Genomic DNA, 24099 nt, shown 5'->3' with positions numbered 1-24099 from the left:
GTGGAGAATAGGGGTTAGCTCTTCCTTAAATGCTTTGTAGAATTCTCCTGTGAAACCGTCTGGTCTGGGGCTTTTGTGTGATGGAAGTTTTTTGATTACTGCTTCAATTTCTTTTGCTGTTATTGGTGTATTTAGATTTTTTTCTGCTTGGTTCTTTTTCACTGAGTTTTGGAAGATTGTATCTTTCTAGAAATGTGTCCATTTCCCCTAGGTTTTCAAATTTCTTGGCATACAGTTCTTCATAGTAATTTCTTACAATCCCTTCTATTTCTGTGGTATCAGTTGTAATCTCTCCTTTTTCATTTCTGATTGTGTTTATTTGTGTCCTCTCTCTTCTTTTCTTGATGAGCCTACTTAAAGGCTTGTCTATTTTGTTTATCTTCTCAAGGAACCAACTCTTGGATTCATTGATCCTTAAAATTGTGCTTTTAGTTTCTATGTCATTTAATTCTGCTCTAATCTTGGTTATTTCCTTCCTTCTGCTTGCTCTGGGCTGTCTTTGTTGTTGTTTCTCGAGTTCTTGCAGGCGTAGGGTTAGGTTGTTTGTTTGAAATGTTTCTATTTTCTTTAGGTAGGCCTGTATTGCTATAAACTTCCCTCTCAAAACTGCCTTTGGTGTGTCCCATAAGTTTTGGGTTGTTGTGAGATCATTTTCATTTGTTTCCAGAAATGTTTTGATTTCTTCCCTAATTTCATTCTTGACCCATTTGTTGTTTAATAGCATACCATTCGGTCTCCATGTTTTTGGGTGCTTTGGGTTTTTTTCTTTGGGGTCGGTTTCTAATTTCAGTCCCTGTGGTCAGAGAAGATGCTTGGTATGATTTCAATTTTCTTGAATTTTTTGAGGCTCGTTTTGTGTCTTATCATGTGGTCTATCTTTGAAAATGTTCCATGTGCATTTGAAAAGAATGTGTATTTAGCTTCTTTGGGATGAAGGACTCTATATATATCAGTTAAGTCCATTTCATCTAGGGTGTTGTTTAATGCCACAATATCTTTGTTGATAATTTGTTTGGAAGATCTGTCCATTTTTGATAGTGGGGTGTTAAAATCCCCTACTATAATTGTGTTGCTGTCAATATCTTTCTTGAAGTCCTCTAAGATTTTCTTGATATATTTGGGTGCCCCTATGTTTGGTGCATATGTGTTTACAATGTTAATGTCTTCTTGGTGGATTCTTCCCTTGAGTATAATGAAGTGACCTTCTGGGTCTCTCTTTATAGCTTTTTTTTTGAAGTCTATTTTGTCTGATATGAGAATTGCTACCCCAGCTTTTTTTTCTTGTCTGTTTGCTTGGAAAACTTGTTTCCAGCCTTTCACTTTTAGTCTGTGATGGTCTTTTGTCCTGAGGTGGGTCTCTTATAGGCAGCATATGTGTGGATCATACTTTCTTATCCATTGAGCTATTCTGTGTCTTTTGATTGGAGAATTTAATCCATTTACGTTTAAGGTTATTATTGATAGGTACTTATTCATTGCCATTTTTGTACCTGTGTTCCTCTCTGTCTCCCTCTTATCCTTCCTTCCCTTAAAGCAGTCCTTTTAGTATTTCTTGTAGAGCTGGTTTGGTGGAGGCATATTCTTTTAGACTTCTTTTGTCTTGGAAGCTCTTTATTTGGCCTTCTATCTTGATTGAGAGCCTTGCTGGGTAAAGTAGCCTTGGTTGTAGGCCTCTGGTTCTCATTACTTGAAATATTTCTTGCTATTCTCTTCTTGCTTGAAGTGTTTCCATTGAGAAGTCAGTAGCTAACCTTATTGGGGCTGCCTTGTATGTTATTTCTTTTTTCTCCCTTGCTGCCTTTAAGATTCTCTCTTTGTCTTGGAATTTTGCCATTTTGATGATGATGTGTCTTGAAGTGGGCCTCCTTGGGTTCCTCTTGGTTGGGACTCTCTGTGATTCCTGGATTTGTGAGACTTTTTCTCTTATCAAATTAGGAAAATTTTCTCTCATTCAAATATGTTTTCTATCCCTTGTTCTTCTTCTTCTCCTTCTGGTATTCCTATTATTCGGATATTATTACGTTTCACATTGTCTTGCATTTCTCTTAATCCCTCTTCATTCTTTCTGAGTCTCTTTTCATTTTCTTGCTCTTTCTGTGAGATGCTTTCTACCTTGTCCTCCAACTCACTAATCCTATCCTCCGCTTCATCTATCCTACTTTGGAAACTTTCTACTGTGTACTTCAATTCGGAAATTGTGTTCTTCATTTCCTCTTGTCTCTTGCTGATAGTTTCCATTTCCTTTTTGATGTTGCTGTAGTTTGCAGAGAGATCATTGTAGTTCCCCTGTAGTTTCTGGTAGTTCACTGTGAGCTCTTTGAACTTCGTAATAACCAGTGCTTTGAATTCACTGTCTGATAGTTGATCAGCCTCTATTTCATCTAACATTGTTTCTGAAGTTTCTGCTTTTTCTTTCATTTGGGGATTGTTTCTTTGTCTTCCCATTGTTTGAGACTCTTCTTGTTAGTCTCTGCTTCTAAAACTGATCTGTTCTAAAACCCTGGTTTTATGGTGTAAACTTCTGTGGTGTGATTCTTGTGCAGACTCCTTGAAGTTTCTTGATGTTCTTCGTCTCCACCTACACTCACGCTGGTCCTCGCGCTGGTCCCTGCGTTGGTCGCCTACCACTGCTGAATGTCCCGGCTCTAGTAGCCACCTCCTCAAGCACCCAGACCCGTTACTACGGCAGCGGCACAGAGGCTGGGAATGTCCTGGCTCCTGTATCTGGCTCTCTCTGCCACCCAGGGCCGTCACAGGGGTTTGGAGTGTCCCAGTTTCTGAACCTGACTCCCCGGTGTCTAGTCCTGTCTCTGTCGCAGTGGCACAGAGGCTTAGAATGTCCCAACTCCCGTACCTGATTCCCCAGTGTCCAGTCCCGTCACTATGGCAGCAGCACAGGGGCTGAGAGCATCCCAGTTCCCGTAGAGGGCTCCTCTGCCACCCAGGGCTGTCTCAGGGGTTTGGAGAGTCCCGGCTTCTGTACCTGACTTCCAGGCGTCCAGTCCCATCGCTATGGCAGCGGCACAGGATCTGAGAACTTCCCGGCTCCCGTAGCTGGCTCCTCTGCTGCATCACAGGGGTTTGGAGAGTCCCGGCTTCCGGCTTCCGTACCGGACTCCCCGGGGTCCTGTCTCGTCGCTATGGCAGAGGCACAGGATCTGAGGACTTCCCGGCTCCCGTAGCTGGCTCCTCTGCTGCTACCCGACTCCCCGGGGTCCTGTCCGGTCGCTATGGCAGCGGCACAGGATCTGAGAACTTCCCGGCTCCCGTAGCTGGCTCCTCTGCTGCGTCACAGGGGTTTGGAGAGTCCCGGCTTCCGTACCTGACTCCCCGGCGCCCAGTCCCTTTGCTATGGCAGCGGCACAGGATCTGTGAAAGTCCCGGCTCCCGTAGCTGGCTCCTCAGGGCCCAGGCCTGTCTCTATGGTGGCGTCACAGGGGCCTTTTTTGTCCCAGCTCCTGCAACTGACCCTTCCGTTGCCCAGGCCGGTAGCTATGGCATCGGCACAAGGGCCGAGAATGTCCCCGCTCCGGTTCCTGACTCCTCTGTCTCCCAGGCTTGGAGTGTTCGGCTTCCGTACCTGACTCCCCGGCTCCCAGGCCTGTTGCTCTGGTGGCAGCACAGGGGCCGCGTGAGACCCAGCTCCAGTAGCTGACTCTGCCGCCGTCTGGTGTTTCAGTGTCGGTCACAATCTCTGATCTTTTAATTTCATAAATGCTGGGTAACCGATGGTTTATTGTGCTGTTTCTCTATAGAGCTGCCAGGATTTTCACCCATGAGTACAGGAGCTAGCATCAGCTCCATCCTACTCCGTCGCCATCTTCCCAGAATCCTCTGCAGGTCTTTTTTTTAAAAGTACTGGATTTGAGTTTTTTTCCTTCCTCTATGATGGTGACCTTCAAGCTTTGCACATGGAAATATTAAACCAAATTTTGCTATTGAGCTCCAAGGTTTAATTAAGAAATGTATGTATTTTTCATAATGTAATTTGGTATGAGATTTTGTTTCAAATATATGAGATGCTTAATTTCCGTCTCCAACAATGCTCTTAGGAGTGTATTCTTATTTTAAACACTTACAAAAGTATTAAGTTTTCATTATTAACATATTTGGGCAATGCAAGATACTGTATAGAAGTTAAAAAGTCCCTCTAATTAATTACTGCATTCATTAATCCATTGATACAATATTTATTGAGCACCTACTTTGTGCATTGTTCTGGGTGCTGGACAACAAAACATTACCTGCTTTCACAGACTTTGCTTTTTAGTATAGGAAGTCTGCTATAAATGTGTAACAAGTGAAAAATATCAGGCTTTTTAAGTGTTTTGAAGAACTAGAAAGTAGGGTCGGGGGATAAGAGTGGTGGGGATGGGGATAGAGATGAGGTGGTCAGGAAGGCCTCTTGATAGGGGACTTTGAATGAGAACTGTTTGTTTGAGGGGCCAGCTGAGTTAGGGCACTGTGTAGAGACAGATAGGGAGGTTACACAGGACTGGAAATACAGGTTATGGTAAGGATTTGGGTTTTGTTCTACTAAGGCAGCCACTGCTTTATGTTTTAGAGTATTTCCCACCACTTTATATTAGTAACCTCTATTTTCAGCCTAAATAGGCTAGTACTTACTAATTATAATATTTTTTACCTGCTTAATATAAATTGCTGGTTACAAAGTGACATAAATTTTTTTTTAATTTGATATTTTTGAGATATATAATTGTTCATTTTCTCAATTTAACTGCTTTATCAGGCTTCCATATTCTTTTTCCAAATGAAGTTTCTGTAATTAAAATAACACACAGGTACACACGCATTGTTCCAATAGTATAACTTGATAAGATTCAATTTCTAGGGCCCTTCTTTCTTCCCTTTCTTCTTACCTACCATTAATTGGTAACTCCGTGGTGGCTGATGATACTGCTCTTGGTGCCTTCACTTTTGGGGATGTACTGCTCTGTGTTTCTATGACATACTTCCTGTTTCTCGGATATATTTCCTTTTGTTCTGGGCTATGATATCCCAGATCTGTGTTCTCCTCACAATGTGTCTAATGAATGACTTATGTTTTTCCAATTTTAGGTTACTACACTAGTAAATTGTCCGCAGAATCCTTCTAACAGGAAAAAGGGATGTTCAAAAAGAGCCAGAGTTCTTCTAGCTTCTGTGGAAGAAGCAACTTGGAATTTATTAGACAAGGGAGAGAAGATCGCCCAGGAAGCCACAGTTTTAAAGGAAGAGCTTACCGCCACACTTAAGGAAGTTCGCAAAGAAAGTGAGTACGCTAGTCCTGGTCAGGAGCAAACTGCATACCTTGGGTGTTAGTTACTGGATGAGATTTGTGAGTGTTTTGCTTTTTTCTGACCGAGCTTATTAGTTTTTTGCGGAGTTCTGAGGTGCTCGCTGTGGGAGCCAGAGTGGCTCATTAAACAGCTCCAAGGCTTAGAAACCCAGTCCTGGTTCTTCCCTTTAGTTGCTCAGCTCCTCCAGGCAACTTCTTCCATCACCATGTCACAGTTTATCCATAATAAACAAAGAGAAGAGTATCTTTTCTGTCATTGAATATAATGAAAAATGGCCAACAGAGCTGAAGACTTATTTTCCCATACATACGTAAATTATAAAGTTCCATGTAAACAGTTGGAGATAGAAGTTTGTACCTCTGAAGTACATTTAAAAAAATTTTTTTCTAAAGGTTTAGATTTCCTAAACTTAAAAAAATGATTTGCATACACTGTGTATAATTTATGTTGCTGCTGTGTTAATATTATCTAATAAAAGATATCATAAATAAAGGCACCATTTTCTGATATCTTTACTTATGTGACTATAATAGTTTTCTAATGAATGTAAGTCTCATATGCAGATTATTTAAAAATACTGAATATTCTTTGGTCAATAGAATGATTTTCTACATCAGCTTGCTGCAAGACACTATTCTGAGAGAATACAAAACTTAAATTTTTCTGTTCCACTTTGTAATAGAAACTTTGGGTGTTCAAATATTACTTTCCTCCTACCCCCAAGATTAATTTTTAGAAATCCAGGATTTTTTTTGCCAATTAAATAATGAAAATGAATAGCTATAATAAATTTTAGGTCTAATACAGCTGGATTATTTGTTACATACTTTACATGTGATTTATATTTTCTAGGGATTCTTTGGACAATATGTATAAAACATAATGTCCAAGGTAACATGAAATTAATTCATCATTCCTCCCTGCTGCCTCAGGACTACCTTTCTCTGGTCTTTGGTGCCCCGATACTATCAACCACTTAGTTATCAAGTCAGCGTAGACCCTTTGTTCTCATTCCATCCTCTCTTCCAATTAGTCTTTTAAGTTCAACAAATTCTATCTCCTTTTGCCTCTCAGGTCTGTTCTCTCTTCTCCATTTCTAATGTCTCCCAAATTCTGGATCACTGCATTAGTCTTGTCCCATACCAAAGCAAAGATATCTTTTTTTAGAAAATGAAAATGTGCTCATTTTACTTCCTTGCTTAAAATCCATTTTAGTAGCTTTTGAAGGATTAGGGGTCTGTCTAGATACAGTGGAAATTTTTAAACCTAGCTCCAACAGCATTTAATAATTTGGCTCCTACCATTCTCTCTCTTCTCATTTCCTGATTCTGTCCCCTCTCAAGTGTTCCTCCAAACAGGTACACTCAGTATCTGGAATGATCCAAGTTGCTTCATGTCTCTGTTACCAGAGCCATTCCCTTCACCTGGAGGGCTCTTCTCATTCAGCCAGTTCTCACTCAGCAGCAGAGCTCAGCCGAGTCATCCTTTCTGGGAATTGTTTACTTGATGCTGATTTTGATGTCCCTCTTCTGTGTCCTGAGAGATTCTGAGCATTTTTCTTTCAGAGGAGTTATCACACCATGCACCAAACATTGATTTAATTGTTTAGTCATCTAGACTCTTAATTCCTTGAGGGTGGCAAGTACCACTTTTTTTTATTAGCAATGTCTGACATATAACAGATACCTGAGGAATGTTGTAAGTAAAACATCGATGTATCATTTTGTCATTTTATATCATAAAATTTTACAATGGTTTTTATTTTTCTGTTATGAGAAATTATTCACCTAGCTATAGTTTCATTGCTTAGTCTTTAGTTTGAATTATGAACCCTATTCTAGTATTGTTTCTTTCAGAAAATGGGATCTATTTGATAGCATAGTTTCCATAAACCATCTAGTAATAAATATGTAAGACACTGGTCACTCTTAGAAGGGAACAATAATTACAATAATTGTCATTAAATGATATTTCTTTAAAAAATCAGTCAACATTTTAGCTCACTAGGACTAAATTATTTTAAAGAGAATTTCTCAAAGAGAAGTCTGTTTAGATTCTGATTATGCAGTATACCCTCACTATGTTCTGTTATAATGTATGGCCTATACTGTATACACAACAAATACACTTGGTTAAGGATCACCAAGTACTTTACTTTCTGATTCTTGTTTGACAAACTGCCAAATTGAGCCACAGCCACTTGGGTGTGGGAGGAAAGCAGTGAAAGTACAAATGGTTCTGGAATCTGGGGACTGGTCAGTGCTCACCCTATAGAAAATAGGGGTGCGCATGGGTCCCAAAACCTTGGAAGGGCTTTTAGCTCAGTGGTGGAGTGGAGGTATCAAGAGAGTGAATTCTGGTCCAAGCAATGCTGTCTGATACTACAAATGTATTTCAAATAGTTTTTGGTGCTTTTTTAAAAAAAAAAAAAAAACCTTGGAAACTTGAGCACCAACTTACACCATACACCAAAATAAATTCAAGGTTGATAAAAGACTTAAATATAAGCCGTGAAACCATTAAAGTCCTAGAGGAGAACATTGGCAGGAAAATCTCAAATATTTCACACAGCAACATTTTTACTGATATGTCCCCTAGAGCAAGGAATATAAAGGAAAGAATAAACAAATGGGATCTCATCAAAATAAAAAGCTTCTGCATGCCTAAAGAAAACAGTATTAAATTAAAAAGACAACCAACTGTATGGGAAAACATATTTGCCAGTGATACCTCAGACAAAGGTTTAATCTCCAAAATATACAAAGAACTTACATGACTTAACTCTAAGAAGACAACTAATCCAATTAAAAAATTGTGAAAGGACTTGAACAAACACTTCTTCAAGGAGGGCATACAGAGCATCCAGAGACACATGAAAAGATGCTCAATATTGCTAGCTGTCAGAGAGATGCAAATTAAAACCACAATGAGATACCACTTTACACCAGTCAGAATGGCTATCATAAATAAAGCAACAAACAACAAATGTTGGAGATGTGGGGAAAAGGGGTCCTTAGTTCACTGTTGGTGGGATTGCAGACTGATACAACCATTATGGAAAACAATATGGAATTTTCTCAGAAAACTAAAAATGGACCTGCCTTTTGACCCAGCAATTCCACTGCTGGGATTATATACTAAGAATCCTAAAACATCAATTTCAAAGAACCTATGCACCACAATGTTCATAGCAGCACAATTTACAATAGCCAAGAGTTGGAAGCAACCTAGGTGCCCATCAGTAAATGAATGAATCAAAAAATTGTGGTACATATACACAATGGAATTCTATGCAGCAGAAAGAAAGAAGGAGCTCCTACTCTTTGCAACAGCATGGATGGAACTGGAAAGCATTATGGTGAGTGAAATAGGCCAGGTGCTGAAAGACAAATACCATATGATCTCACCTTTAACAGGAAGCTAAACAACAAAACAAATAAGCAAGCAGAAAAAAACAAAGACACTGAAATAGAGAACAAGGGGACAGTGACCAGAGGGGAGAGGGAAGGGAATTTCAGGGGAAAAAGGAGAAGAATTTACAGGAACCAGTATAAAGGACACATGGACAACAACTAAGAGGGGTGGAAATGGGAGGGAGGTGGGGAGCATGAGGGGGGGCTGGGATGGGAGTAAAAGAAAACTGTACTTGAAAAATAATTTAAGAAAATAATAAAAAATAAAATTAAAAAATACTTTGTTCAGTGGCATAATGTGAAACCCTAATAATGTAGAGAAAATGGGAAGTTTAAATATTTAGAAAAGTGAAAAAAGCATTGGAAGTAGAGAATATATATACATATATATGTATATGTATATGTATGTATATAAAAAGCATTTAATGGATTTACTTAGAAACTTGAAGTGATAAATAAGGTAGGGATTTGGTTACCTAAAGAACTTGAATGGGGAAGTTGGGACTGGGAAAGTATTCGGGGAGGGTGGTGAAAGGAAGGGTGTAACTATAGAGATCCAGCGAAGGGGATTCATGTAGTGGTTATTTATGATCACACGTGATCTTATAATTTACCCCTGTCTTAACATCTATACAATGGAAAAGTTTTATTTAAACAGTTTTAGAATATTCACATAACAATTTAGGAATTAGCTAAGGATTGTTTCTAATGCCTGGATTACATGTTTTTACCTATAGCATATAGTATCTTATTTTTGTAAAGGTTCTACTCCCCTACAAATCTGTAGACATTGTTTCTAAATCACATGATTGGTTATAATTAAGGTTTTTGAATGATTCATTGAGAATAATATATATACAGAGAAATGCATACATTATTGTGAGCAACTCAATACATTTTTACAGACTGAAACACTAATGTAACCTCCACCCAGGTAAAGAAACAGAACACTACTAGAACCCCACCCCTTGCACCTCCTACCCTTCCCTTCAAAGGTGGCCATTATCTTGGTTTTTTTGGTCTCTTCTTGAACTTTATGTGACATCATGTAGTATGTGATCTCCTGAGTCTGGTTTTTTTTGCTCATTGTTATTTTTGAGAATCTCATTGTATTCATTCATTTCATTGATATTATTTATTCATTGTACTCTTGATGGACATATGAGTTGTTTCCAGTTTTTGGCTTTAATGAACATTGCACTATATACATATTTAAGCATTACTTTTTCTGCATAAGTGTGGACATTTCTAATGGGGTTATACTTAAGAATGAAATTGCTAATTGGAAGGTATAGACTCAGATTTAATAGATATTACCAAACAGTTTTCCAAAGTGGATTTCCCAATTGATGCTTTTATCAGTAAAGTAGAACAATTCCAGTTGCCCTACATTCTTATTAAATTGGTGTTAATGAAGGTCAGTATTTTAAATCCAGGTGTATGTAGTGGTATTTCATTGTAGATTTAACATATATTTCTTGGATGATTTTTTTATATGTTCTAGATATGAGTCCTTTGTTAACTATAGATGAAAAACATCTGCCTTTTATTATATTAAGCATTTTTGATATTCAGAAGTAATTTGAATAAATTCTAGTTAATTTATTCAAGTCATCAAAATGCTCTCTGTATCCATGATTCTCTGTTCTTTTTGTTTGCTTAGTTTGTTTTTTAGATTCAATTGTTGATAGATATGTATCAACAAATTTTCTGTCATTTTATTGTTCATATTTTTTATCTTCTTTTTTCTTTAATAATTCCCTTTAACATATTATATAATACTGGTTGGTTGATGATGAACTCTACTTTTTCTTGTATGGGAAACTCTTTATCTGCTCTTCAACTCTAAATGTTAGCTTTGCTGGGTAGAGCAATCTTGGCTCTAGCTCCCTGCCTTTCATGACTTTGAATATTTCTTCCTAATCCCTTCTAGCCGGCAAAATTTCTGTTGGTAAATCGGCTGACAGTCTTATGGGAACTCCCCTGTAGGTAACAAACTTCTTTTCTCTTGCTGCTTTTAAGATTTTCTCCTTTTTTTTAACCTTTGTCATTTTAATTATGATGTGTCTTGGAGTGGGTCACTTTGCATCCATCTTGTTTGGGACTCTATGGACTTCCTGGACTTGCATATCTATTTCCTTCACAAAATTAGGAAAATTTTCTTTCATTATTTTTTTCAACTGGATTTCCAGTTTATTGCCCTTTCTCTCCTCTTTCTGGTACCCCTATGATGCTAATTTTGGACCTCTTAAAGTTGTCCCAGAGCCTGCTTATACTTTACTCATTTTTTTGGTATTTTTTTCTTGTTGTTCTGATTGGTGTTTTTTTGTTTCTTTATGTTCCAACTCATTGATGTGATTCTTGGCTTCATCTACTCTAGTATTGTTTCCATGTAAATTGGCCTTTATTTCAATGAGTGTATCTTTAATTTCTGACTGGGCCTTTTTTTTATGCTGTTGAGCAATCACTAAGTTCCTTGAGAATCCAGATGTTTTGAACTCTGCATCTGATAGATTATCTCCATTTTGTTTAGTTTTCTTTCTGGAATTTTGATCTGTTTTTCCCTTTGTCCATGTTTCTTTGTCTCCTCATTTTGGCAGCCTCCTTGTGTTTGCTTCTATATATTAGGTAGAGCTGCTTTGACTCTATGTCTTGGTAGTGTGGCCTAATGTAGTAGGTGTCCTATAGCATTCAGTGGCACAGCCTCCTTTATCAAGGTAAACCCTTTGTGTGGGCTGAGTAGACCCTCCCCTTGTAGTTGAGCCTTGGTTGCTGTTGGTAGATCAGTGGGAGGGGTTTTGTTCAGGCCAGTCAGCTACAAGGATTGATTATGACCACTTATCACCAATGTTTGTCCTCTATGGAGAATCAGCTGTGCACAAGCAGGGTAGTGGTACTCCAACATGGATGTAGCTGTCCACTGGGTATGCTGGCCCTGGGGCTTCCTGGGTGGTGCAAGCCAAGGTCAGCCCTCACCTGTGTTTTGCCCCAGGGCCACTCTGCCTGAGCTATAAGGCAATCCGAGATGGCTGTTACTTGTGTTGGGCTTGGAGATTTCCAGGCAAAGCTAAGCTGTGAATCAAGGCTGGCTGCTGCTAGTGCCTGGCCTTGGGCCTCTTAGCAAGGGCTGTGGGGGCTGGGGACTCACTGAAGTGGGTTGTTGCTTGTTTGAAAGGATTTAGGGAGTTGTGAAGCAAGAGTCAAGACCAGCCATTCGTATGGAAAAGCAGCTTGGGTGGGCCCATAAGTTGTGTTGGGGAGGGTCTCTAAGGATCTCCAGGGTGGGGCAAATAGTGTTAGCCATGTTGATGTAGCCTGCTGGCTTTATGGTTCTGTAGGGAGAGAGTTCAGAAAAGTTAATTACCTCTGCTCACCTTTCTGCTGGGAGAAAACTGTCCCCTAGTTCTTGCCTTGGTCCCAGATATTTCTGTTTCTCCCACTATGCCACTGGGGCCTTTCAAGCTGCTACCCTGGCGCTGGAGCACAGAGGGAGTGAGTCTGAGTAGGTGAGTCTGTATGTGGGTTCTTTAAGAGGAACTGCTTGGGACTCCAGAATTTTCTTCCACCAACTCAATCCCTGCTGGATTTTGCAGCCAGAAGTTATAGAGACTTATCTTCCTGGCATAGGAATCCTGAGCTGGGGGCACTGTGTGGGGCTCCTGAGATATCCCTCCCAAATTTTTATCTACCTCATATATATGTGGGACCAACCTGTTCTGCCCCACCTACTAGTCTCATTGGATCTGTTTTTTTTTTTTTTAGTTCTGTAGTTGTCAGACTTCCATTCAACTCTATTTCTGCCAGTTTTGAGTGACGATTGTTCTATGTTTTAGTTGTAATTTTGATGTGCTCGTGTGAGAAGATAAGCCATGTTTACCTATGCTGCCATCTTGACCAGAAGTAGCCTGATAAGTACCTTTATGATAGTATGTCAAAAAGGTGGCATAAACACACATGAGAGAGTAATAATGGTATTTCTAAACTTCTTCCTTTATTTTATTATTAAGTAGGGATAGCTGAATCTTTCCCATATTATTACAGATAAGTATTTATGTATTTAAAAAAGATGTGGTCTTTGCCTATATACCTTTTCTCAGAGACTTTCATTTTTTTCTGTTTTCTTTTAAAAAATTAAATATTTATTAACACAGTTTTATGGGCCATGCTGTGTTCTATGTGCTAGGCTCCTGGAAGTGAACAAGCAGACAATACTTGCCCTCATGGAGCTGACTGACATTTTAAGACTAGTAATAAATAAGTAAACAGAATTGCTTTTAATATTTAAAGGCTATCATATTCTTTTGCCTTTGAACATTTAAAGATAATAGTTTTCTCATACAAATGTTTATTGCTTTATCAATGATTACACATCTTTAGATTCATGGTAAAATAAAATAAATATGGAAGTATGGGTTTTTTAATGTATAAAGAGATGATTAATTTGAGGTTTTAAGGGTGTTCAGAGAAAGATTGAGGTTCAACTCTTTTTGTATATTGTGCAGACAAGCCACTACGCCTACACAGGTGGAAGACAGCACTAATCAAGCCCTCATATATTGTACATTGGTGTGGGTTATCTGTATCTGGAATGTGCAGTCTAACACCAGTAATCTTGGGAGTTCTGCCTACCAGAGCCAGCAATTGGAGACATGTACCATAGGCTTCCTATTCATGTATGTCAATTGGGACAGGACTCACAAATTTGTTGGAATCTTGGCATGGTTAAAATACTTCCCAATTTGTTTTTACTTTTGGGCCTCCACCAAGGCTACCACGAGCCAGTTGGAGGGCTAGGAAGATTAACAAGGAGCTTCTGAATTCATCAGGGGCCTTCTAACTATAGCTCTTCTTCCCAAATATGGGGCTGTAGTATTTTATACTATAGGAAATGCCGTGCTATCTGTCTACTAATGCAGGAGCCTCCCAACTCCATGTTTGTAAAGCTTCGTGCAGCAGCAGCTGACAACTTACCCCACTTTTTATGGCTGATGAGTATTTCTAGATGGGCAGATGATGTGGCTAGTAGGATATTGTTTGCTTCCCTGGTGAGAAGTAAACTTTTATGTATAAGAAAGAACATATTCCTCATGTGTCTAATACATGTATTCAAGGTATTATTAAAATTTGTGTCTCTTTCTGCATTTCTGTAGTTTTCATTCTTCATGATTTGCAAGACTCTAGGTTTACAGACCTTTTTTCCTCTGAAGGAATTAGGAATCAAGACTTACTATCATCCATATTAGTCAGAGAAAACGATTATTTCTAGAAACAATTATTCCTGGAAAATGGTATTTTGGAAGTATAATTAATCTTCTTATCAGTATACTTGGGTACTTGACAAGAAATGCCATTATAGAATTTCCAATGTTGAACCTTTAAAATGTTACCTATTGCCTCCATGACTATTCAATGCATTTTCATTTGGTACAAGAAAATAAATTGTGTCCAAGGGAGATAAGAGATTTAAAATGTTTACTGGTGTCCCTTTTGGATCATCTATATTGAAAGATCTTACTTTTTGAAACTCAGCTGTATTAAACATTTATTTATAAAAAATATCAGTTCATTTTTAGTTAACCATCTGTAAGTAGCAGAACAGCTCTCTCTGCTCTGTTTGACAAGTCAGTTGGGACTTAGATAAAATATTTGGTATTTACCACCAATTACTCACAGCCTATGTATGGTTCAAAGGCAATAGCTGCTGCCTTGTTATTTCCATCCATTGCTATATTGATGTTATGTGTATTTAACTGTAGTTTATCTCAAGAGTGTTCTTATATAAGCATGAAGTCACAAATAAAATAATCTTTTCAGCCAAATATAGTGTACTTAGGAGATGTAGTTCATCCTTCATTCAAAAGGGGATGATGAACTCGTTTTAATACATTTTAACATGCACACATGGTGCCTTGTAGCTGGCAGAATGTTTATGAAAACACTCAGTGAAGACTGATGAGCTAATTAGTCACATTGCTTGTAAACTACTAACTACTGGAAAACACTGACCATGGCATCTCTTAGTGTTCACTTGGTGTCTCTTCAGCTGGCTTTTCTTATGGTACATGTGATGAGCTCAGCGAACTCTTCAGTGTCACCCGTCTTGTGTTGTGGGGGCAGTACTTAAGGTGTGTGTGCAGTCATCTCAATTTCAGTCACTCGATATGCTGGACCTGTGACGTATAGACAGGATAATTTGAGAAGTAACAGTAATGTCAATTTTGATAGTATAAGAAATTCTGTAAGCCACATACATTTATTTTGATTATAATTCAAAGACAGGAGCAAAGATTTAATGAATGTTAGCAGATGGATTTGTAAGTGGTGAGTACTAGAAACTAAAATGTCATCTCAAATCTCAGCTGGTAAAGAGTCTGGAATCAAAGGTGTGATTACCGTATTAGCCATGGCTTTGCTGTCCTGCTGCTGTGCCAAAGAGATGGTATACCATCCTGTAGCCATTTCATAAATGTGAGCAAAAGTAATAGAGTATGCCTAATGAAGACAAGTGATCTAAAGCTTATGTTCACAGAAGATAGATGTGAACATTTTTATTTCATTGCATGTTCTAGAGTTCATTAAGAGGTTGGCCATTTCTCAGGGTCAGGAATAAGAATCTTTAGAATTTTTGTTCTTAACTCTTTTTAAATCTTTTTAGTTTCAAAGGAAGTTGTGTTCCTTTAAGAATAATCTTTCTAGTTCTGGCTGATATGGCTCAGTGAACTGAGTGCTGCCCTGGGAAACAAAGGGTCGCAGATTAGACTCCCAGTCAGGGCACATGCCTGGGGGGTGTGTGAGCCAGGTCCCCAGTAGGGGGTGCACAAGAGGCAACCACACGTTGCTATTTCTCTCCCACCCTTCCCCTTTCTCTAAAAATAAATAAATAAAATCTGAAAAAAGTAAAAAACCCTAATCTCTCTAATTATTACCTGGACTTGAGCTCAACTCTTGAGGCTTTTATTCTACAATTATTTCTCTAGGTTGTTTATATTACTTTTACTGGTTCTTTCTTCACACATAGTAGCTCATCCCTGCTTGATTGGCAAATATTTAATAAAAATTCCATTTCCTTGTGGTCTACTCTCTTTTTAAACTCCTAATTCTATTCTGCTTTGGCCTGTTATTGTTTAACTTCATTATTTTTGCACAATTTTAATTCTCTCCAATTTCTCTGTTGCATTTAGCATTTATTTGTTTACCTCAAAACTTTATCTCCTTCTCTTTCAGACATTGTACACTAAATTGTCCTGTGAACTCTCCACACTCTCCTTCTCTTCGTTGACATCTTCCTCTTCTATGTTTTTTCTTAAGCCCTAGCCTTGGTCTCTGTCATCTCTTTTCTCCTTTTGGGAGGGAGCTTTTTCATTTTCAGGACCTTATCACTACTTTGTTGACAACTTTTGTTATCATTTAAAGCTCCACTACTGAATTGAGTGGTTTTCAATCATTTTTCTACATTAACACATAAGTAACAATGCTCAATTCACTCCCACAAATAATGGTCATTCTTTGGAATGTTTGGTGCTGGACACACTAGTTGAAACTCCACTCCCTTCTTCCCCCATGGAAAGTGATACGGTGGTCAACACCACCGCTTTAATCATTTGCTAGGTGGTTCCACTTGGCTACTTTGGCATTACTTTACACTTACCATATATAAACTGAACTTAACATCTTTCACAAGCATTTTACAATTTTTTTTTATTTCTAGCATCATTTAACTTGAACTCTTAGCACATTTGACACAATTATTTTCCTCTTTCCCAAATGTTTCCTGGAATAATGGAGTACCACAGGGTCCTGATTTTTCCCGTTTATTTATTTGACTACCTCCTCTCATTTCCTTTTTGGTTATCCATTTAAAAATAGTCATGTAATATTGGAACTCCATAAAGCCTGCTCATTGCCTAGGATGCATGAAGAGCAAAGAGGGTAGTCAACTTGCAATATATTTGGGAGACCAGGGGAAATATTTGAGCCAGACAATGACAGGACTAGCTCTGTGAGTTAGGATGATTTTTCTTACATTAGTATATAGAAGATGGAGAAGTTACATCTTCACAGTGCCTTTCTAATATTGATGATATCAAATATGATGATACTAGTCCTTGTATATCTTAATGAGGTAATGCATAGAACACGTGCTCAGTAGTGGACACAGATGTTAATTTTCACTATAACCCTGTGAAGTAGCTATTATTATGATATCCATTATATAGTTGAGGAGACTTAAGTTTAGAAAGAGAAAAATGATGTGTCTAGCATCATCCCATTAGTTGGCACAGATGGACTGCCTTTCACAGTGCTATACTAAAGAAATATTTGTTGACTGATAGTTTACAAATGTCTTTTGTTTTGCTATTGTTTCATATGTTATTTTTATCCAAGTGTCTTTGGAATTGCTTGATCATAAATGCTCTAATATAGCCTCAAACTATGCTCCTTAGGAAATTAATGTTTCTGGAGATAGTAAGATTTCTTCTGTATTAAAATCTCTTCTATAAGAAAAAGTAGTTACACAACTTCATAAAACTCTGGCTAAAAATGTTAAGCAGGATTATTTACCAGGGAATTTCTCTGTCAGTGTTTTTATTTCACTTTTAAATTAAATTAAATTAATTTATTTTTTTTATTGTAAATTTTATAAAATCTACATGTATTTTTGATAAAATTTTGCACCTGAATTGAGTCTTTTATAGGAATAAAATATATAATGGATTTCAAAGACAGTATGGAAAAAGGTAAAATCGTTCAGTACTTTTTATATCGATTGCTTATTAAAATGATATATTTTGAATATTAGTAAAGCAAAATGTAGTATAAAGACTCATTTTAGCTTTTTTTTTACATTTTTAGTATTTAATTTTTTTACTATTTACTTTAAGAATGTTTCTTAATACTTTAAAAATGGCTACCAAACTATTTTAAATTATATATGTGGCTCACATTAGTTTTCTATTGGACAGAGCTGATCTAAAGTCTGTCTCTGCCTTATCCCACAGGGAGCTCTGGAGAGTGAATGGCACCAAACTGTCCTCTTATGAGGCAAGGGAGCCAACCTTGTGCGACGCAGGGTCAGCTGGAGCTAGTGCCACTCTTCCCTTTACACCTCTGAAGGTGTAACTTCCAAGCATAATGCAGTTTTGAATATTTGGGAGATTCTTTCATAAACTTGACCACAAGGTCTGCTATGTGCTATAATTGATTTATTTAAAGACCACCATACACTTAGTAAGTCTTATTGGGTGGAAGGTACTAAACCCTAATGATTTTTCCATGTAATATTTTATTACTTACATGTCTCTTTCTTGTACAGTTAAGCATGAAACTCATTACACAGAAATGGCAACATTTTCCATATCTGTATGAATGCTTGTTTTTCAGTTACCTAAGTGCTAGACAACTATCAACAATTTTGATTTCTCTTGAAAAAGCCTTCTGACCTATGTGCCTTCAGGAGAATATTATGATTAAAAGCCATGATACTCCGTTAGAACCCTTGGTTCAATGTGATTGTTACAAAGTTGTTAGGAGTTGGTGTACAGACAGTGGTGGGATTGGGATATAATCAATTCAAAGGAAGGGAGAAAGCCCAGCTAAAAAAATACTTCTGGGAGCCAGAGATACAATTGGTCTGTTTCTTATCCCAGCTTGTAAGTAGGTAATCTGGACAGAAAAGCAAGCAAGTGCTTCTCCATTTCCTGGAGAAGGGCAGCTGATAAGGCTTCAGGTACATTAGAGAGACAACATTCTAGAGTTTTTGTCTTCTCTTTACCCTATTGATATCAGACTATGAGACAGAGAAGAAGTGCAAACTCCCCTTCTTACGTACAGTGATAGGATTGGATAGATATTCTCTGGAATATCTCAGAACTCTTAAAAGGTATTGCAAAAACATTTGTTAAAGATGAAAACTTTTCTTAAAACAACCATAGTGAAGCACCTGCATTTGTCCATTAGTTGATAGTAAAATTTGAAAACCAATGCACAGCACTAATGTTATTGTGACTCCATGCAAAGTTTTTATTTCACTGCATGACGAAATTGTATATTACAATTGTATCTCCTTCTGCAAGAGTCCAGTGTCACAACCTCTGGGCCAAAGGGGAATGATTCTGGCCCTGGCCAGGTAGCTTAGTTGGCTAGAGCATCATCCCAATACATCAAGGTTGTGGGTTTGATCTGTAGTCAGGGCAAGTACAAGAAGCAACCAATGAGTGCATAAGTGAGTGGAACAACCAACTGATCTTTCTCTCTGTCTCTCAAATCAATAATAACAACAAAAAATGGGAATGATTCCAAGATCAAGGTCAAATGGGTTTTCTTTTCCATTGCTTAAAATTACACTACCATTTAGTTTACTTCCTGTTTAGACTATGCATTTCGTATACGGTTTGTTCGTTTTTTATCTTCTGTGGAGATTCTGAATCTCTACCACGTTTAAAAGTTTAGACTCTTTCAATTCTAATAATTGTTTCATGAAATCCTCCCTTTTGTTTTTTCTCCATGGAGACATCTCCTCTGAAACTTTGTCTTCCTTTCATGATGTATCTATCCACTTGGTTATCATCTCCAGGCATCTCTGGGTTAGGCACACCATGTCTTTTATCCCACATATTTCTCTTTCTGGCATTATTCCTTTCTTGCTGTAAAACAGCTGTGACCATCTCTGTATGTCAGAATAAGGAGGGCTTTCCTCTGGAGTCCAGTAACACACGAAATGCTGCAGTTTTTCTCCTGATGATTCCTTCAATGTCTTCAGATAACAAGCCCCCTTGTTTATGATTTGGGGGTATAACTCTTGATCTGTGCACTGCTTTGCAAACAGTAATAGAGAAAAGGGCGGGAGCCACAGCATTCAATTAATCACTTTGATTTTCAGACCACTGCTCATTTCTGCCCTGTGTCATATCTCCCAACCTGAGCCTCTTTAGATTCCAATAGGCAGAAAGACTCCACCATCCTCTGCAGACTCATGGCATATTCTAGACTGTAGCTTTCTCTTCATGTTTTTATGTGTCAACACCCCATCCATTGGCTTTCCATCTTCCAGAAGACTCTCAACTGCTGTTGACTCCCCTTAAAAAATTTTGTTATGGTTCTATTCCTTTTTGTACTTCTTTATTCCCATCTCAGTCAGGTCTGGGGAAAGACCTGGTTAAATAAGAGTGCTCAGGGTGCCATCTTGAGAGAACTGATGGGCCTGATGGACCTCCCAGTTTAGGAGATGGTCTGAGCAAGGATAAATTAATAGGCTTAATAGGAATATAGTAAATAGTTTAACTGGAATGGAGAGTGAATTAAGTGAAACTAAATAATTTAGGATTTGATGATTCAGAGTTGAGCCCACCTTGAAAAAGATTGCATTTGGTGACTTAGGGATTAGGAACAACTCTAAGTTCTTAAGCTCTTGAGTGCTGTGTGAATATGGTTTAACTGGCTAGGTTTAATTATTCAAAAGCATGAAACTACTGAGGACCATTTTCTGGACAGTAAATAGCTTTTTTACTTTTATATCTCTGGTTTAATTTTAAGCATTGAGCTTGTGAGTCATTTAACTTAAGTAAACAGATAAATAATTTGAAATATCTGGGTATTCAGTAATCATATATAACAAACAATGAGAGGAATCAATATCATGTGGTAGTTCAGATCTTCCACTACGTTCCCTACTATAATTGTTGTATTAAATATAAATTTGTTCTATGAATGACACATAGTAAGCTCTCAATAATTATAGAGATAATTTTTATAATAATGCTGCCTTATATTCATATAGTTTTGTGCCTTTTAAAACATTTTGGCATACATCAATGGGGTGACCTTTATTAATGGCATGATCTTTGTAACAATCTATGAGGAAATAGGATAGATATTTATATCTGAATTTTATGAGTGATGGAGTTGTGTGAGAGAGAGATTTCAAATATCACACAATTCTTTAAGTGTTTTAATCAGTGTAACAGTTTTGATAGACACTGGGGATCAGTTCATCTGACCTATTCCAGCTCCTTTCTAGTGTGACTTCCAGTACCGAAGAGATTGGAAAAAAAACTACATTTCCCAGGCTCTCTTGCAGGTGATAATGGTGGCTCAACTCTGCCAAAAAGATATGTAGTAGTGTGACTTGGAGTGATGATTATGAGAGTGGCCACACATGGAGAAACAGGCTCTTCTTGTAATCTAGTGGCAGAAGCATTTCATACCTTTGGAGCAGTCATGGCAGAGGTTCTCATGTCTGGCTTTTATTATCACACATGTTGAGTGAGGGGTGGTGGCAGTAGTGGGGCTTCCACAAAAATACAACTGTGGTGGCATTAAATTATTTTGGCTGATGTTTCTGCCTGAGTAGCATTTGAACCTGGATTTTCAGGGCCCCAGGGAAACTCTGTAAATAACCTACTAGCACAGAACAAACTCCTTTACCTTTCATTTAGCTAGATTAGATTCTGTTATTTACAACTATGATTTCTGTCTGATACATATGCCAACAGAAGATTTCTTCCTTAAGCATATTCATATTAACCAAGATCATGAAGATTGAGATGTAAAATCAGAACTGATTTTTAATTTATAATGAAAAATAAAGTTATTATACAGAACAGTATACACCCACACAACCAATGTGTTTTCTCATTGTAGACATATCAATATTGGGAACAAAGGACCAGAAGATTGCTTAGTGACCAAGGAAATAGTATAAAGGAAGCTGGATTAATTGAATGTCTAATGGTATAAAGTTAAAAATCACTAGGATAATGTATCATTTCTTATGAGATAATCTTACCAATGGGATTATAATATTTAAAGTTTATTATATAGAGAGGTCTTACTTTGTTGGAAGGTATTTGAATAGATATAATCAATTTTTGTAATTTTCTTTTTTTCATAGTTAATTCAATTCTTTTTTGATGGCCAATGACTTTCTTTAGACATGCTAATACTTTAAAATCAGTATGTAGTCAAGGTTAGCCATTACCTATAGCCTGGGATCCATTCTGTTTTTTAAGATAATTGATCATTTGACCCTAGCAGTATAGTTCATTACAATCATATTCTTGTCAGAAGAAAATTCTTTTCTCTTTTGGACTGGATCCTCCAATCCATTATGTATTTAATGACTACTGAGTTTAATCCAGAGGGTAATTTTCCTTTTCATATTTTTAATTGCCATTACTCAAATACAGCTAATAAGTAGAGGAAGAAAGAGAGGGAAACTTTGACGCATGAGAGAATGTTGATTGATTGCATTTTGTACATGTCCCAACCAGGGACTGAGCCTGCAACCCAGGAATGTGGCCTAATCAGGAATCAAACTGGGGACCTTTGGCTTAGTGGGATGATGCCCAAACAACCGAACTACATCAGTCAGGGCTAGAGAGTAGGTTTCTTAACATTCAGACTACTGTTATTTGTCCCACACCAATGTGAAACACTTTGGACTAGAGACTCTCTGAAAAGAAAACTCATTGATTTGTATTGGTATTAATTACAGTGGGGGCATTATACAAAGCTGGCTGAACTTTCTTCAGGAAACCACTAAACTGAGGCATATAGAAAGTTCCTGAGATGCTAAAACTACTAGATATATCAATACTGTAGTCAAAGAATGCTGAGTCAAATTTTATACTTTTAAGGGATAAACCAATCTTTATACCTGGTGTGGGATTTTTCATGTGAGGTCTGTACATTTAGTTTAAGACATGTAAAACAACTAAAAGTTCATGAGAAAGAATTGCTTTTTTACAGCCAGCCACAGTCATGTATATAAAAATAAAGGCACTGTTTAGTATAAAAACTTTGTTTTGTTGTGGAGTGTTTGATTTAAAAAAATATTTTAAAATGATTATTAGCTCATTTATCTCAGATGAAGAGTTAGCAGACATTTTCTGTGAAGGGACAGAAAGGAAATATTTTAGGCCCCGGGGGTCATATGTTGAATGTCCCAACTATTCAATTCTGTTGTTTAGGTGGGAAAGCAGCCAAAGAAATGCATGGTAATAAACAAAAAAATGGCTATGTCTTAAGAAAATTTTATTTATGCACACTGAAATTTGAATTTCATGTAATTTTCATATACTATATTCCTTTGATTCACTTCCCCCCCAAGCACTTTAAAATGTAAAAGCCATTTTGAGTTTATTGGTTGTACATAAACAGGGCAGGCTGAATTTGGCCTGTTTTCTGTAGTTTGCTGACTTTGTCTTAGATAAAAGAATCAGAAATCTAAGAGTTCTCAAACTATTCTGTGTGTTACTTGTTAAGAATATTAGTTTCTCAGACTAAATTTACATTGGTATGAAAACACTATTAAGTTTGCTGTTAATTTTTTTGTACAAAAGAGAACTAATTTTATAGCTCAGATTTTTTTCTTTTATTTACATAGTGAGATATAAAGGGTTTCAGGGGATTTCTAAGGAAGGTATATTGTGTTTAGGGTTTTGTGGCTGTCTTGTAAACGAGAGTTATCAACATTCTTCCCGCCCCTTTTTACTGATCTTGGTATTACCCTCTTGGAGAGAAGTTAGTGACATTATAAATAGTACTACATTTCTTACTACTTCATTATAATAATTATTCACCATATGTGTAGTTATAACACTGATAATTTTCAATACCATATGCACACATCTATTCTCTTATTTCTAATGGAAGTAACTTTCAGTCCCTTGCTTTTGACTAAAAATTGTACCATCTTTAAATTTATTTATTTTTTAATCCTTACCTGGTGATATGTTTTTATTGATTTAGAGAGAGAGGGAAGGGAGGGAAGGAGATAGAGATGGATAGATAGATAGAAACATTGACATAAGAGGGAAACACTGATGTGAGAAGCATTGATTGGTCAACTGGGAATTGAACCTGTAACCTTTTGGTGTATGGGATGATGCTCTACCTGACTGAGCCACCTGTCCAGGGGAAAAAATGTGCCATCTTTAAACAATTAAATAACTTTTACAAAGGGCTGTACTAAAACATTTGTACTTTTAAGCTTTAATAATTTGCTATATAATATATATAATATATATAGTTGCTATAGCAAATGGGATTTTTTTTCTGATTTCAGTTTCTGATATTTTGTTGTTGGTATACAACAATGGCTTTGATTTCCGAATATTGACTTTGTATGCTGTTGTTTTGCCAAATTCACTTACTAGGTGGAGTAATTTTTGGTGGAGTCTATAGGGTTTTTTATGTACACTACCATGTCATCTGCAAACAATGACAGTTTCATTTTCTCCTTTTCATTGGATGCCTTTTCTTTCTTTTTCCTGTCTGACCACTGTTGCTAGAACTTCCCGTACTATATTGTATAGAAGTGGTGAAAGCAGACATCCTTGTCTTGTTCCTGATCTTAGTAGGAAAGTTCTTAGTTTGTGCCCATTGAG

The 24099-nt window shown here is 37.3% G+C and overlaps 1 protein-coding gene across 6 annotated transcripts in view; it reads left to right on the top strand.

Annotated features, from left to right (window-relative positions):
• CTNNA3 (catenin alpha 3) overlaps window positions 1-24099 on the top strand; it is a 1563160-nt gene that overhangs the window by 102861 nt on the left and 1436200 nt on the right. For all 6 annotated transcript variants that reach the window (XM_053663824.1, XM_053663825.1, XM_053663823.1 and 3 more), the window contains one exon: window positions 5080-5272. In XM_053663824.1, coding sequence (XP_053519799.1) covers window positions 5080-5272 — 193 coding nt within the window. The remainder of the gene's footprint in view (window positions 1-5079; window positions 5273-24099) is intronic.

This window comes from Artibeus jamaicensis, unplaced genomic scaffold, assembly GCF_021234435.1.
Source record: "Artibeus jamaicensis isolate MK-2021 breed Jamaican fruit bat unplaced genomic scaffold, CSHL_Jam_final contig_332, whole genome shotgun sequence".
In the NCBI taxonomy this organism is placed as follows: domain Eukaryota; kingdom Metazoa; phylum Chordata; class Mammalia; order Chiroptera; family Phyllostomidae; genus Artibeus; species Artibeus jamaicensis.
Note: the sequence above shows the minus strand (reverse complement) of the source record. Positions and strands in the feature narration are given on the sequence as shown.